The sequence below is a fragment of the Naegleria lovaniensis genome (assembly GCF_003324165.1).
Source record: "Naegleria lovaniensis strain ATCC 30569 chromosome Unknown tig027, whole genome shotgun sequence".
Lineage (NCBI taxonomy): Eukaryota > Heterolobosea > Eutetramitea > Acrasida > Naegleriidae > Naegleria > Naegleria lovaniensis.
The window spans coordinates 341,353-356,975 of record NW_025407849.1 but is presented as its reverse complement, the minus strand read 5'-3'; the positions used below and the strand labels follow the sequence as shown (position 1 = coordinate 356,975).

The 15,623-nt window shown below is 36.8% G+C and overlaps 10 protein-coding genes across 10 annotated transcripts; 3 read left to right on the top strand and 7 right to left on the bottom strand.

Moving 5' to 3' along the window:
* Positions 1 to 38: 38 nt before the first annotated feature.
* Positions 39 to 1,536, top strand: C9374_006429 (uncharacterized protein; the record flags this gene model as incomplete). The annotated part of the gene is made up of 4 exons (XM_044696288.1): positions 39 to 426; positions 536 to 999; positions 1,049 to 1,148; positions 1,232 to 1,536. 4 exons carry the CDS (start codon positions 39 to 41, stop codon positions 1,534 to 1,536), a joined length of 1,257 nt encoding a protein of 418 aa, XP_044547120.1.
* Positions 1,537 to 1,948: 412 nt separating this feature from the next.
* On the bottom strand, positions 1,949 to 2,533 carry C9374_006428 (uncharacterized protein; the record flags this gene model as incomplete). The annotated part of the gene is made up of 1 exon (XM_044696287.1): positions 1,949 to 2,533. One exon carries the CDS (start codon positions 2,531 to 2,533, stop codon positions 1,949 to 1,951), a length of 585 nt encoding a protein of 194 aa, XP_044547119.1.
* A 125-nt stretch (positions 2,534 to 2,658) lies between these two features.
* On the bottom strand, positions 2,659 to 3,759 carry C9374_006427 (uncharacterized protein; the record flags this gene model as incomplete). The annotated part of the gene is made up of 2 exons (XM_044696286.1): positions 2,659 to 3,296; positions 3,405 to 3,759. The coding sequence occupies 2 exons, from the start codon at positions 3,757 to 3,759 to the stop codon at positions 2,659 to 2,661; spliced, it is 993 nt and encodes a 330-aa protein (XP_044547118.1).
* Positions 3,760 to 3,823: 64 nt separating this feature from the next.
* Positions 3,824 to 4,949, bottom strand: C9374_006426 (uncharacterized protein; the record flags this gene model as incomplete). The annotated part of the gene is made up of 2 exons (XM_044696285.1): positions 3,824 to 4,131; positions 4,202 to 4,949. 2 exons carry the CDS (start codon positions 4,947 to 4,949, stop codon positions 3,824 to 3,826), a joined length of 1,056 nt encoding a protein of 351 aa, XP_044547117.1.
* A 17-nt stretch (positions 4,950 to 4,966) lies between these two features.
* C9374_006425 (uncharacterized protein) lies at positions 4,967 to 7,094 on the bottom strand (the record flags this gene model as incomplete). Its single annotated transcript, XM_044696284.1, has 2 exons — positions 4,967 to 6,961; positions 7,071 to 7,094. The coding sequence occupies 2 exons, from the start codon at positions 7,092 to 7,094 to the stop codon at positions 4,967 to 4,969; spliced, it is 2,019 nt and encodes a 672-aa protein (XP_044547116.1).
* Positions 7,095 to 7,312: 218 nt separating this feature from the next.
* On the bottom strand, positions 7,313 to 7,720 carry C9374_006424 (uncharacterized protein; the record flags this gene model as incomplete). Its single annotated transcript, XM_044696283.1, has 1 exon — positions 7,313 to 7,720. The coding sequence occupies one exon, from the start codon at positions 7,718 to 7,720 to the stop codon at positions 7,313 to 7,315; it is 408 nt and encodes a 135-aa protein (XP_044547115.1).
* Positions 7,721 to 8,274: 554 nt separating this feature from the next.
* Positions 8,275 to 9,185, top strand: C9374_006423 (uncharacterized protein; the record flags this gene model as incomplete). The annotated part of the gene is made up of 2 exons (XM_044696282.1): positions 8,275 to 8,794; positions 8,848 to 9,185. 2 exons carry the CDS (start codon positions 8,275 to 8,277, stop codon positions 9,183 to 9,185), a joined length of 858 nt encoding a protein of 285 aa, XP_044547114.1.
* Positions 9,186 to 9,307: 122 nt separating this feature from the next.
* C9374_006422 (uncharacterized protein) lies at positions 9,308 to 10,960 on the bottom strand (the record flags this gene model as incomplete). The annotated part of the gene is made up of 6 exons (XM_044696281.1): positions 9,308 to 9,953; positions 10,000 to 10,201; positions 10,264 to 10,477; positions 10,542 to 10,655; positions 10,718 to 10,801; positions 10,901 to 10,960. 6 exons carry the CDS (start codon positions 10,958 to 10,960, stop codon positions 9,308 to 9,310), a joined length of 1,320 nt encoding a protein of 439 aa, XP_044547113.1.
* A 207-nt stretch (positions 10,961 to 11,167) lies between these two features.
* On the bottom strand, positions 11,168 to 13,907 carry C9374_006421 (uncharacterized protein; the record flags this gene model as incomplete). The annotated part of the gene is made up of 2 exons (XM_044696280.1): positions 11,168 to 12,059; positions 12,136 to 13,907. 2 exons carry the CDS (start codon positions 13,905 to 13,907, stop codon positions 11,168 to 11,170), a joined length of 2,664 nt encoding a protein of 887 aa, XP_044547112.1.
* Positions 13,908 to 14,066: 159 nt separating this feature from the next.
* C9374_006420 (uncharacterized protein) lies at positions 14,067 to 15,038 on the top strand (the record flags this gene model as incomplete). The annotated part of the gene is made up of 1 exon (XM_044696279.1): positions 14,067 to 15,038. The coding sequence occupies one exon, from the start codon at positions 14,067 to 14,069 to the stop codon at positions 15,036 to 15,038; it is 972 nt and encodes a 323-aa protein (XP_044547111.1).
* Between the last annotated feature and the right edge of the window lie 585 nt (positions 15,039 to 15,623).

Here is a 15,623-nt window from a genome sequence, read left to right as displayed (position 1 = left end):
ATTGGTATTCAAACTTGGTGCATTCAACACTTCAAAAAATGCTTCAAAACGTGTTTCTGAAAGGAAAGTTTTGTCCTTCGGAATTTATTTGCACCAACCAAGGAACGATACGACATGCCATTCCCTTCTATCGAAAATTTGATACCCGAACGAAATCAAGATTATTGGGTAAACCATTTGTTGAGGGTTTTTGTACAGAATATGTAATGCCGCAAGATGTGTTTGTTGGATTTTGCGAGAATGAATTTTTAAAATTGAATCGAAAGAAAGTTACAGATATGTATCATATCATGAAGAGGGATGATACTTTTCAGACGGATGAAATTAGGACAGACAAGCCAATTAATTATTTTGACTCTTTGGAAATTATACATGAAGATGATGATTTATTGGTGGTTTCAAAACCCGAGAATGTTCCAGTGCATTGTATGTATTTGTAGTAGTAGTGGATATGGCGGATAGATTCATTAGAATATTTGAAATCATCGTTTCTTCGTTTGGAATTCTTGTAATTTTGGATTTCCATTCATAACAGCTACAAGTCGATATTTGAAAAATAATTTAATTCATATTTTGAAAAAAGAATACTCTAGATATCATCCTACCATGTTGCCTGAAGAAGATTTATATCCATTGCATCGATTGGATCGTCGTACTTCTGGAGTCTTACTTTTAGGAAAAAAGAAATCAGTGGCTGGTGAATTTTCAAGCATGTTAAGAAGTCATCAAGTCGGAAAACAATATCTTGCACTGGTCAATGGAATTTGTAATTACGATCCTCATGAAGTATTCAAAGTGGATTTTCCAATTATGGCTGTAGATCCACTCCATGGAGTTTTTCGAGCCATTCATTCTGAGGAATCAAAGGAATATGTTCGAGCTCACTATAATGATGGAGATAAACCACTCGATTGGAACGATGCAAAACATGCTGAGACTCTGTTTCAAGTTTTACATAAGGATTACAAAAACAATCGAACCATTCTATTGTGTCAACCTGTAAGTAGAATCAATGTCAGAAATTCTTTAAGGCATATATGTCACGAAGATCACTGGAAGGACTCATCAAATAAGAGTACATTTGATTGCTATTGGCCATGGAATTGTTGGTGAACATTCAGAAAATTACAACAAGGACGAATGGATTGGTAAGTGAAGATTATCTATTAGTAGTGCAATAACTATGATCGAACATGGGTTTGTTTGCTTCAATTATAATTCTAATGCATAGATATGGCTCATCAATCATGGAAATGGAAACTAGAAAAGCTTATTAAACATGGTTTTGGAAGCAAAGCGCTCATTGAAGAAGCAATCAACGAGAAAATTCACAATGCAACATTTCAAAAACCACCCTCTCTTGGATTGTTTTCAATTCGATATCGATACAAGAATCAAATATTTGAGTGTTCAATTTATAGACCTGAGTGGATGCAAGATTATTCATATTCTGATATTTACTATAATATGAAACACTCAGAATTGTATACGATGATGGACAACCCATCTCTGGCGAATAATATGGAAAATGATTAATATTACTCTAGTAAAATGAAATGTATTTTCATGATTCTATTTACAACAACTCTAAAGATTGGCCAAGAGAAAACGCTTTGAAAAAGTGTTCACACATTGTCGTCACTTCGGAGAGGTTTGTACTCTTCATTGTTTTGATTGCTTTCGGAATTGATGTAATATTCTGTGTGATCGTTCTCATTGTGTGGATTGTTCAGCTCAGTTACAATTTCATCAACTTCTTCAAGACCTTCCGAGCATTCTTTTTCGATTTTTTTAATTTTTCCATCAATAAATCCATCTCAGTCAACCGTCGTGAAGACATTTTTTTGTTTTTATTGGATTCCATGTTTCTTTCAAAAATAAAGTTTTTTTAATTCCAATATTTTATTTATTTAAATTAGATATGGAATTATTGGTCTTGGGTCACTGTCTAGTAATTTTTAATTTTCAACCATGGTGAAGGTTTTGGGAATGGTGGCTCATAGCAAACAGCCATGATGGCAGTGACAGTGCCTCTGCATGGCCCACAATGACACATGTAGGTCCAACAACGATTATCATTGCCAATAGTATAACGATTGATCAGAGTACCACTCACTGCTCCTCCGCCTGTTACATTGTCTCCACATTGTGCTGATCCAGAAAAAACAAATGTTCCATTCGAAGCAGATGGTTCAACACTCACGCTTAAAGAAGCGAAAGGATAATAATTAGTGACAAAATTTGTGTTTCCTGAAATGTGAGCTCTGTACACAATTGGGTCAACCATTCGGACTGGAATTGAGAGTGAGGCCTTGTACGGATTGGATGCTTGCAAATCCATAGCGTTCCAATTCCAATTGTTTTTCGAAACATCAGGAGTGTAATAGCCAGTAAATACTAGTGGCAGAGCTCCTTGAGTATCAATGGAGAGAGTGATTCGTTGCGAGGATACATGTGTGACGGAGAGCAAGAGTACTGTCATCATCATGACAATCATAACTGATGTGCGAACCATGGAATTGATTTGGTACATTTTTTTGACTACGTATCAATTCAAAGGCTACCCCGCCGGACTTTTGACCACGAGTTAGGAGGTTACACTTTAGCGTGTGGTGAACTCTAAGGAGAAAGTTTGATTACAACAACGGTGTTTCGCCATTAATTATCAATTGCTTGTTCCCACCACTTTCTTCGTCTCTCTATTTCTTCTGCTTCATGGCTAGTGAAAACCTTTTCTGAAACCACACGTCTGACTTTTCGAATGGTCAAGGAAAGACGAGTAGTACCTCTTGGAATTACCTGTGCATGCTCGACATTGGCTTGATTCATATTCATGCACTTGGTGGAATCAATTTCATCCCTATCCACATCTCTAACACCATGAAAATAATCTGTATAGGCCTTTCCACAAAATATTAATAAAGATCGAGGCTGTAGAAAAACATTGCATGCAATATTTGCTGGAATTTCATCATATTCTGCTTTTGGTTTTTCTGCATAGAAATCAATAAGACATGTTGTTTGTAGTGATAAAACCAGTGCTACATCTGAATAGAGAGGACCATCCTTGTGAGGCCTTATTCCTTTTCCACATTGATATTCATTCAAAAGTACTTGATTGTAGCTGGCTTGTTGTGAGAGTTGGGCGGTCTTGTCTTGCACAAGTAATGATGATTCCATCTGTTCTTCTTCTTGAACAAATTGTTCAACATCTAGCCCACTTTGATAAAGTACTTTGTTGAAATCACAAATGTATTTGGGTAAATTTTCCAAATACATGCCACTAGGGTGAGGAACTAATTGGGTGGATCCAACAATTTAATTTTCAGCAAACAATAATTTTGAACAAAAATTAAAACATTTCTCATCATCCTGATGATACGTCCACATTTGTTGTTACGTACCACCTCCTAAATTTTTCAATCTTCTTTTGCTAAGTGAAACCCATGATTTCTTTTCTCCATAATTCAATTCCTTCTTATCATCATCTTGATAAATGGCGTCCACTAATGCCTTCTCTTCCTCTTTTGAAATAAACTCTCCGATGTAATAAATAGAATCAATTCCTGTAGCTTCCAATTTATATTTTGATAAATCAATCTTTTCAACTCTCTCTCGGAAGATGCTTCTTTGATCATCTCTCGAAAATACCGAAGAAGAACAAGCTGACGATGACTTGTTCTTATTTGACGTCTTGATCTGAGCTAAAGCTTTCTTTCGTTCTTCTTGATACAACGCCGCAAAATCAATACTGGTCATTTTTTTAAGTCTCAAACTTCGATAAAGGAAATGAAAGATTTAATTGACCATGGTACTATTGTAATTACTTTTCGTATTCAACACCAAAAGCAGGCTCGAGTGGTTGAGCTCTCAATGCTCTCTTGAGTGGATCAGGATAATCTTGTGAGAGGCTATAAATTTCAACAGTTTCGACACCTCCAAAGCATGCCTTAATAAGGTTCACATTGGCCTTGAGAAGCTCAAATTCATTGAAAGGCATTTCAGCGCTCAAAGCTTTGTCACCATCCTTCTTGTATTGATCTCTCTTAGCGGCAATAAAGGCATTGGCTTGAATTTCATGTAGTCTTTCATTTCTGTTGAAATAAGTTTCATGGCTTGCTCTTCCTTGTCCTTCTCGCCATTAAATGATTCCTTATATTTCGAGAGAAGCTCCAAACTCTTGATTTGCCAATCCAAATACTTGTCAGCACATAGACGTATGCCTTAAGTGGTCTCTTCTTATTCTTGGACTCCTTTTGGAAGGATTGACGGAATGAGTGAAGTGCATCTTTGAGATATTCATCACTAGCCAAAAGAGATTGGTCAGCTTCTGGGACTACAGGCCATTTGGCATCAACAATGGAGCCTTCTTTCTTGAGGAATTCTCGCCAGATATGTTCAGTAATATGTGGAAGAACAGGAGAAAGAATAATTGATTGCATTTCAATAAACTTCAAAACAAGTTTCTTGTGCAACTTTTCAGAGTCTCTCTTCATAATTTCAATATACTTTGAAAGAGCTTCTTGCATGCCAACCCAAGCAGATTTGAAAACTTCCTTGTAAATCATGTCATTGTAGAACTTCTTGGATTGTTCAACACACAAATTAATTCTAGTATCGAAAATCTTATCAGCAAACAAATATTCAGAACCTTCTTCTCTCATAGGTCCTTCAAGAGTTTCCTTTATCCATTCCACGAATGCATTAAGCTTAAGAACTGCACTGTTAGCATTGTTTTGTTCAAAATTGGCGTCAGCATGAGTGTCACCACTGTCACAGAGGACCAATCTAGTGGCGTCAGCACCATACATATCAATAACGTTTTGCAAAGTCAAAAAGTTACCAGCTTGCTTACTCATCTTAGCACCGTTCACCATGACGTAACCGTTAGCGAAAATAGATCCTGGCATTTGGTCAGGGAAAATAGCAGCATGGTTATAAAGGAACATGGTCAAGTGGTTCTTGATCAAATCTTTACCACTGACACGCATATCAACTGGATACCAGTACTGGAATCCTTTCTCAAAGCATTCAAGGCCTCTCGGCTAATACCATTGGTTGTAGATGGTTCCTTTCCATGGAAAATGTAGCTCCAGATTTCATCGGTCATTTGTGAAGGCGTAATTCCAAGTGGACTTTCACCAGAACCATCCAAAACGCCACCTTGCAAGAGATGTGCAACAGTATAGAAAGCCATGTAAATTGTAGAGTCGCTCAAAGATTCAATCAAGAATTGTTCATCCCATGGAAGTTTTGTACCCAAACCATACGATCGCGAGCAACCCCATTCCTTCAACCAATCAACGGTTGATTCAAGCTCATTAAGAGTAGCTGGATTATAAACGTGGAACTTTGTGTGGAGATGATCAGTCACAATCTTCTTCCAATCATCTTCTCCATACTTCAAGTACCATTGGTCAGTCAAGCTGACAACACATCTGTCTCCAGATCTACTGATGACTTCCTTGTCAGGTTCTGCATATGGAATTGCCATTCCTTGATCAATCAACATTTGTCGAATCTTATTCTTTACCTCTCTCACAGCCATACCCTTAAATTCGCCTTCAATGATGAAAACTCCCTTGTTAAATCCTTGACCATAAGCTTCATTCTTAGCTAGTTCCAAGGCGTCTCTATCATTTTGAGATTTAATCTTGTATTTCTCACAGAGAGCTTGTGCACACAAAGTTCCATATTCAGGCACATCAATGATTGGAATTGGATCAAAAAGATACTCGTCCTTGATACCATACTTGGATCTAAGTTCAGGCTTATTCTTCAAATCTTGAAGTGCAGCATAATCAGCTGGAGCGTCAGAAGGAACGCTGGTGACAACACCGGTTGTCTTTCTTGTGGAAATAGACATCATTGGCAAAACATAAATTGTCTTGAGTGGTGACAAAGGAACTTCAACAGCTGCTCCCATCAAGTCTGCACCCAAAAACTTGGCATGTTGAACAACTTTTCCGAGCTCAGGACTCAATTCTTGCCAAGCAAGATTTCTGGCAGCTCTTGGAGTACAAATAATAATTTCACCATTATTTGTTTCAAAAGCTCCGTATTCGCCATCAGGCAAAAGCCAGCAGTTTGTTTGACCAAACATGGTTTCTGGACGGAGAGTGGCAGCTCCCAAATAAACTTTCCTGTCTTCCAAATGCTTCAAAACTGCAGGATATGGCTTCTGCAAGAACAATTTGACCACAGTATATTCTTGTGGTTTTGCTCCTTCACCCACAGCTCTGTCATGATCGGCACAGAGTTGGTTATCTTTTGGTGAGAAGATGCTATATCGCTTACCAAAGCTAATTCTACCTTGTTCTTTCAAACGATTGAATTGCCAACGAATGAACGAGTCATAATATGGGTTCACGTCAGTCGTAATGAAACTTCGACGGAAGTCACACATAACACCAAACTTTTGGAGATCCTTCTTTGCAAGTGGTGGGAAATATTCCAACCAATATTTAGCATCAGAAAATTTTGCAATTTCTTCGTCTGGCAAACCATTCTTTCTCATAATATTCCATTGATATTCTCCTGTCTTTACTTCAGCATTTTCGTCTTCAACTTGTTCTTCTTTATCAGTGTTAGTGACTTGTTTTTCTGGGAATTGTGGTGGATTTCCGAAATCTTCGATTTCTCTCTTCAATTTATTTGCACAGGCTGCGATTGGCATTCCTGTACAGTGGAATCCGAATGGGAACAAGACATTCTTTCCCAACAATCTTTGAAAACGAGCTTGGAATTCAGCCTTGGTCAAAGAGAAGGCATGTCCCAAGTGAAGTCTACCATTCATATATGGATATGGGAATGTAACGAAAAACTTTTCCTTGTTATCCAAATCAAGAGCGTTGACCTCGGTAACATGATTGTCCTCCCAGAATTTTTGGATTTGTTGTTCAATATCAAGGAGGAAATCTCTTTTAGCGGTACCTTTGGCTTCTTGGATTTTTGGAGCTTCCTATTGAGTACAAAGTGATGAAGATAACAATTATGATGATGATGATGAATTATAACAAATCAAGCCGAACATGTTATCCGATGATGAAAGCTCCACACAAAAAGCTTACCTTTGTCTTTGGTTGTTGACTCATTTTTTTTCGACACTTTTGGATGATGCAACAAAAACTCATGAATATTGTTTTTACAAACGACTTGTTTTTTTAGATTGAACAAATTGCAAAATCAGATGAAAGGCATCTTATAGAATATCATGCACGTAGAGTGTTCTTTCGAATTTGCATACTTCAGGGTGCTACAAAACAACCCGAACTTATTAATAACTTGCTGGAAGATGCAGAGCTTGGAAAGCTCATTGCAATGAACACTTTCGGGATTCATCATGATCTTGCTCACTGTTATTGTTCCTGCTACCAGAGCTAGAGCGTGGCGTTTTAGGTGATTGCACTGATGTGGTTCCAGTATTAATATTCGTCAAACGTTTTTCATCATCATCACTACTGCTCACTTGATCACTCATCTCAACAACTTCTCCAATCACTAATTCCAATACTTTCCGTTTTGCACTCTCGGAATGACGCATCGATTCAAAAGCTTCCGTTGCATCCAATCCAGCATATTCCATCATGACGTCCTCTCCTCCTGGGTGTTCGTCTTTAAATTTCCCAATGGCAATAATCCTTCCCGAAATTACGAAACAAGGTTGTTTGCTTTTTCGCCCGTGCTGAGCTTGCACTTGTTTCATACTCAATTTGATCATTTTATTTGAAAATTCGTTTACAAGAGTTTTAAAAGGCTCTTGAAGAGAACTATTTATCTTTTGCTCAGCTGCTCGAATGTGAGTTCGAGTTCGTTTGAATTGAAACAGAGGAGAATCGTATTGCTCATAAGGAAAGTTATTGAAATATACCTTACCTAAAATGAAAATATACCTTCAACAAAATGTCTTATATTATCTCATCTGTAGACATTTACAATGAACCGAATTTGGTTTTTTAATAGGCAAGACTTTCAACAACCGTCCAAAATAGCCCGTTCAAAAAGCTTACAAAAAAATTCGCTTTGGAATTTTGACTCGAGCTCTCGCACTTGCGCTTTTGTGTGAGAAATCTTTGATCACGGCTTTCATCATCACTATCAACAAAACTGTTTTTTGGGTGATTCTGTTATATAACAACCCGAGCACCCAGGTGTATCATCACAAACAATAGTATTTTCATCATCATCAACTATTGATTCACGAATATTCCTGATACAGATTGTTCAGTTTCATAAACAGGAAAATTCAACGACTTATAATCATCATCATTCACGATGGCACTTTCGATATCTTTCTTTGAATTTTTAAATCATTTGGATGACTTCTATCCCGATTTTGTTAAAGAATTTTCTTTTGAATATGGAAAAACGCCAATGAGTCATTGGATGATACCATTCTTTTCACTAGTAGCTTACATTATAATTATATATTCATTTCAATATTTCATGAATTACATGTATCCAAAAGAAAATATCTTTGAAAACACTCGTCCAAAGGGTTTTGAGCTGCGGAACTTTACATACTTACATAACCTTTTTCTGTGCTTGCTGAGCATGTGTATGGCAACTGGAAATTTAATTGAGTCAACTCGGTTATACATCAAAAATGATTTTTCCTTAGAGTCCATATTCTGTGATCCAAAATCTATTACGACGCGTGGTCCTCTCAATTTCTGGACCTATATTTTCTATTTATCGAAATATTACGAGTTACTAGACACCTTATTGATGGTCGCTAAACGAAGACCATTGTCATTTCTGCACGTATACCATCACATTGTCACGTTAGCATTAGGTAAGTTTGTGCTGGCTTTACATTTTTTTAGTACAATATTCCCTTATATTTAGTGTATGTGGCATTGTGTGACAAAATGTCACTTCAATGGGTAGCCGTAGTGACCAACGGATATATTCATGTATTAATGTACTATTATTATTCACAAGCTGCTGTTGGTGTGAACGTGAGTTGGAAGAAATATTTAACAATTTTGCAAATTGCTCAATTTGTGATAGATCTAGTGGTTCCTCAAATCTATCTGTACTATGTTTATGTTGCTGAAGTGAAATGTGGAGGAAGTGAAGAAGTATTATGGCTTGGAGTTGCTGTGATTTTATCTTTTCTGTTACTATTTTTACAATTCTATGTTTCGACCTATCGAAATAATACGGACAGGAAAAAGATATAACAGCGGCTACATGACGTTTTCGTGTATATTGAAACAATTTGAATGTCACTGAGTTGCGAATGACAAATCCTCAGAGCTCAAAGCAAAGGTAAATATTCTTTAATTTCAACTTAGTTCATAAATTACTTTCTAGCAATTTCAACCAATTTCCTTTTAGAGATTTGATAAAGGATTTGATCCTCAAGGAATACTTCGTCAGGTAATTGCAAATCACAATCCTTGTCATGTTCAAATTCAAATGGTCTGAAGTAAGACTCAACAACACTGTCAGAAACTTTTTCAACTGATTCATGTTCCCACACAGGCTCAGTACCTCTCAACACAGCTCCCAAGCCCTGTCTGAAATCTTTAGACTTGACTAATCGAGATGCAATGCGATAGTCTCTTTGATAGGTTTCATTGGCGCTCAAACCGTTGTCACATTCAGTAATAGCTCTGAAAGTTATCTTTAAGCTCAATGGAGATAATTGTTCCATGGTGGTCAAAACACGAGTTGCCCATTCTCTTTCAGGCTTTGTCTTGTTAATATCATTGCTAGTATTTTTAAGCGATTGTAAAATTTCTTCAACACTCTTCTTATTTGAGAAATGTTCCTTAATCTTGTATAATTCAAATCCGAATGATAAAGGAGGCACAGCTGTTTCTGTGGTTTCAACAATACAATCATGAATTTCTTGTTGTGTCACCGTCGTCTGGATATTAAGAATTCGTTCCGCCAAGTATTGGGCAACACTTTCTAATCCAAAAGCATTAGCTAGACCACAATGGCTTTTAAAAATGTTAGAAGTCAATATTAAATATTAAATCAACATACATCAAGTCAGAAGACTTAATTTGGGCACCTGTGAGGCCAAGGAAAGTGCCAAGGCCTGCATGCTTTTGATTCATTTCAGAAAGTAAGAAAGTAATAGCACAATCTGGAAAGTAACCCAAGGATGCCTCTGGAGCAGCGAAAATTGAGCCTGGGGTGGCTACAGAATAATTGGCAGAACTTGCAATAGAAGCACCAGCACCAACTTGTGAAAATTTTGAAAATTAATGTTGGTTACTAATGATCATCAGCTTCATAAATACATACTCATAAGTCCATTAATAACGCTCAATGTTGTTGTCTCACAATTTCCAGCATAGTAAGCAAGTTTGTGAGAATTTCTAATCAAAGAATAAATTGTTTCATAATCACCCTTATCCATTAAGTGTTCAAGTTCTCTTGCATCATATCCAGCACTTAAAAATCCATTTCCAATACCAGTGAATGAAATAAGTTGAATCATTGGATTTTTGTCCAATATCTGTTGACAATCATGTGTTATTCCATCGTTGAATGTTTCATCTAGTGGTAGTCAAATAACTCACCTTGAACTGATGTAACATGTCTCGGGAAACTTCGGATGTAATTCTATTGGATTCTCGAGGGCGATTGATTTGTATGACTCTGGTATAACCTTTTGCCCATACAGCAACGGACATCTATTCATATTTTGTTGCATTGTTTGTTCAATGAATAATATGAAATTACCGATTCAACATACCGATTCATTCACAGGGAAGCCGACATCTGCTGTACTGGTTCCTCTCAATTTATCGTGAAGTGTTTCCTTTCCTCTAGTGGGAACCTATGTTGAAAGAAATAATTGTCATGAAAATAAATTATATTGTGGTGTCAAAGGGATGTTTAGTAATTCGGCTCGCATCTACGTGGTACACAAACTTACAGCATAGGTTGTCTTGAATCTCACCTGATGATTGACAACACTTCTCACGACGGTGCTCATATTCTTGTTTTGGCTGAAATAAATGTACCGAAATAATTGGATGGTGTGATTGAAACCCGTAATTTTGCAAATTATTATTTAAATTCATAATCATATTGCAGGAATATAAATAGTGGGTTTTTAGGAAACAATACGAATACATGATGATGATGATGGATTGGTGATGATTTGAAAATACCTACACAAAGGAATGGCGAGAGAGCATTTTTATCTTTTTTTGTTAGGGCCGTGTGGTTGAGAAACTATTTCCTGGGCTTGGTGGCTTAGCCTTGGTAATGAGGATGCAGCCGAAGAGGCCTGGCCATTCCCTCTTGCACTATGAATGTTGATAATGTCTTCGAGTTTGAGAGTAGGAGGAAGAGGAAGCTTGTTGAGAGGTTTGGATTTCATAGGCCTCAGACGAATGCTTCGTTTTCTTTCCTTGTCTCTTTCCTTTCTAATGTTTTGAATGGATTGTACTTTTTCAATAAGGTCCAAAATTGTGGACTCTACAAGACCTCCATGATTGCAGTCTTTAAAGCTTTCCATCAATTTATCTGCATCGTAGGTGAATGGATTAATATCAACATAGGGTGGAGTATATGCTCGAGGTTTGTAAAGACTTTTTGGAATGGCTGGTGTGGAAGGAGTTGAAAGTTGAGGAAGAGGAGGTTTTGTTTTCTTCTTACTTTTGGGATTTTCATGCTTTGAGGCTGGTTTTTCTGGAGGTTGATTGGTAGTTTTGGGCGCTTCCTTTGAGAAGCTTTGACTTCTTTTAAGTCGTTGAGGTCGTATTTTCTCAGTGTTTGGAGGTGCTGTGTTCGGTGGTATTGGTTGGGAGAATCGAGGTGTATTGGATGATGGTAGAGTAGGTTTTGTTGATGCGATCATGTGGGAAAGGTGGGGAATGTTGGTAGTGTTGGTATTTTCATTGTTCGTAAGGATCAATGTTGGCTGTTTCGATGATGTAAAAGAAATTAAACTGCTATACGATGTTGAGGGTGCATAAGATGGAGTTCTGGATGCAGGTGTTTGGCTTGGAGGTGAAGTTTTTCTCTTTTTCAATTTATCTAAAGGCAATGGAATCGGTTCATCCTCGTCTTCTGAGCTTGAATACGATCTGATTGAATCATTAGAAGAAATAATGATTATTAATATCGAACGAGTTGTTAGACATCAAAATGTAAACAACTTACTCTTTAGAATAGATAGGCTCTTCGCTTTTCTCTGGAAACAACAAATCTAACTCCTTCAAAATGAGAGCAACTTGGGTCCTCTCTGGATTACAAAACTCCAATATTCCCTGACAAAAGTAGTGACCCATTTGCTCGAAATGTTTGCAAGTGAAATGTTTTCCATTATGAATGCCATTATCAGGTCCACAAAAAGAAGCTTCAAGCGTGAAGCAATTTTTGATACCGCTTTTGTGAAGGATTACTCTAGCAGTTGTATCCTTTCCCTTCTGCTTTCCAAACTGACAATCGTTGAAGGAAAAGTGAGGTGATATTTTCCACAGCAGTCTTGGAAACACCTTTGGAGCCAGTCTTTCAACACCACTTTTGGAATCAGAACATCCGTACATGAAAATGTTCTTTTTTCTACTATGGCCATGAAAATCACAAAATAATGCAATTTCACGTTCCTTCATAAATTCAAGTATCATTTTCTTGGTGTGAAAAATGGTGGGATGAGTTTTTTCATTTGGTGCATGCCATCTTCTGTTTAAATCAGAACCAGTAAGACAACATCGATAATTTCCATTGATGACTCCATCTGGGTTCAACATTGGAACTACTTTGAAAATGAAATTTTCCCTTAACACTTTAGATTCAATACTTGATCCTGTTAAAAAGTCAATAACTCCCTTAATCATCCAACTGGAGTTACTTTCCCCTGGATGTACTCTTGCGGTTAGTACTACACCTTTTCGTCTTTTTAGAGCAGTTGGGTCACATGCAAAGGATGTGATTGTCAGCAAGTCGCAGGCATTTCCAGCAACGTCTTGGCAAAGAATTCTTCTACGCACAAACTGGCTTCGTATTTTGTCTTTCTCAAGATTGTTTAAATAGTTCTGTAAATTAGTGTAGGTATATGGATAAGAATATGCAAAAAAGTATGTGTCATCGTCATTGTCAAATTCTACTGTAAAAGTCAGAGTATAGAAATTTCCAGATTTTCGTCTAATATTGTTTCGGTAATAACAAATATCTGAACCTCCTCGAGTCCACCCTATTCCTTTTGTATTGGCATCATGTACAGAATAAATCAAAGGCATCATGCCTTGATTGTAAAGGCTGCCAGGCTTCAAATAATTTACAATATTGAACTTGTATTTTTTCCCTTTTTTTGCGTTTTTTACCGAGAAGTAAAACCATTGAGTGTGCCCACTTGTCTCTACGTCAAACTTTAGAATAAGATCGTATTCATAATCAAAAATTTGAACTGCTCTTCTCAAGTTACCACTTTCAAATCTTGATTCAAAAATTAGAGTGTCCTCTTTTGGAGTGATGCTTGCTTTTGGGAGATGCTGTCTATATGATGGTGTGCCAATACTAATCGGAATTATGTCAGTCTCTAAAAATCTACTCATTGCTTCTTCATCAAAATATTCATGTTCAAATCCTAATCCAAAACAATCATAAACAACTTTGTAATACGGTTTTTTTGTAGAGCTAATTCTTGACGCATCCCACAACATCATCTTGTTAATTAAATTTGGATTCACTTCAATTACTTGTTCCGGTATTGCACTCAGAGAGTTCAGGTGCAACGGATGAGGTCCCAACAAAAAATCGGTACCTGTTTTTGCTGCAAATAATGAAGAGGTGATTCTTGGAGATTCATATTCAATCTCTTCATCCTCTTCTTCTTCATCATCATAGCATTCATCTTCGCTGCTCGGGTACCGCTCATCCAAAGAGTAAAACGAGGGATTTCTCATCACAGCCATCAACCTCGTTGAACTCATATTTTTTAATGTTGGACATCTAAATTAAAATTGTAAAGAAACAGAAGGCGCCAAAACGGTCGCTTTTTAAAAAATTGTTCGCAGCTGGCACTGATGCAGGAGTGTTCAATCACAAATATTAAATTGTTTCGGGATGGAAGGATTTTGAGAAGGATCATGATGTTACAAAGTCATATCATCCCAAACTTTTTGAATTTAATAGATTTCTATTTGATTGAAAGAGATTGGAAGTGTGCTTCTTTCTTGTTGAACAACAGATTGAATACTACCGCTGGTAACAAATCAGCCGTTGATGATCAAAATAACATGAAAATGCACATAAGAGCACTTTACTTGAGTGGTCAACTGGGATTGTCCACTTTATTTTCCATCAAAAGCCTAGTAGGCTTATTAATCAATCAAACCGATCTTCCTAGATTTGAGCAGTTTTTAATTTGGAAAACTATTGCAAGACATTTATTGGATAGAAAATTGTTTTTAGAGTATGAGCAATGTCTTTTGCAAATGGTTCAATTATTTCAGGATAGTGATGAAGTGAAATGGATGCTCATTGACCTGTATTTAAATAACAAATTCAATGTGTCTCTTCAGGAGCAGACTAAAAATCGTTATATCACTCTTTCTTTGCAGCAACAAAAAGAAAGACATAGAAATGAATTGGCACTTTCCCTTGTCACAACATTAGAGAATTCGCCTGCTATGAGGTTAGATCCTAGTCTTTCTCTTCTTCTTCGTGAATATCATGCAATTTTGCTGTCCAGAGTTGCCGTTAAAGCAATTGATATTGAAGAAGGAAAGAAAAAAATTCATGAATTGATTGAAAATGTTGAAAACAACTCCATAATTCTTGAAGGCAAAATCAAGAATCACAAAATAGCACATTATCACCATCTATTATCTACAATGAATTTTAAGCAAGGGAAGTTTATTGAGGCTATCGAGGAATCAAAAAAAGCGCTTTCTCTAAACCCTCAATCTACTTTTTATCAAAATAGACACCAAGGAATGATTGAAACCTTTAAAAATCACAAACAATATCTCTCAATTCTGAACGAATTACCTTCCAAGGAAATGTTGAGTACAAACGTGACGTCGGAAATACCAACCATTAAGTTCATTCGGAAAGAATGAAGAGACAATCTCTCGCGCACCAAGAATTGTCCTAATTTCACTACACCATTCATTTACAACCGTTGTTTCTAAGATAATGTTATGTGTTATAGTTAACAACTGCTGGTCCGGAAATAATTTGAATTATCCATACTGAAATTACGAAACAGTCATCATATCTATCAAAGCCTTACATGATTAATTTGAGGAAGAAATAGAATAGTCAGATAAGAAGATAGAGCTATCCAAAGGCAGAGATTGACACGAGTTGATTCAAATTCACGAGCTAATAACCACAAGCGTGAACAAAAAGATTCAATTTGTTGCATCAAAAAAATTCTCAGTTCCTTTTTTCGCGGGTCACTCTCCGATTCTATTGTCGGATTTATTGTATCATCATCAGCAGATAACGAGAGAGCTATATTGAAGAATCATTGTCTACCTCTCCCTACTTTAAAAAGACCGAATAATAACTCCTGTTCGTTTTCGGTATTGTACACTCGCTTGTCTTTTTGGAGGTTGTTGTAAATCATAGCCTTTCCGAGCGTTCATAATAGCTGCTTTGTGTGTTGAAATTGAATTGGTAAAACCAATCATTGGTATCCC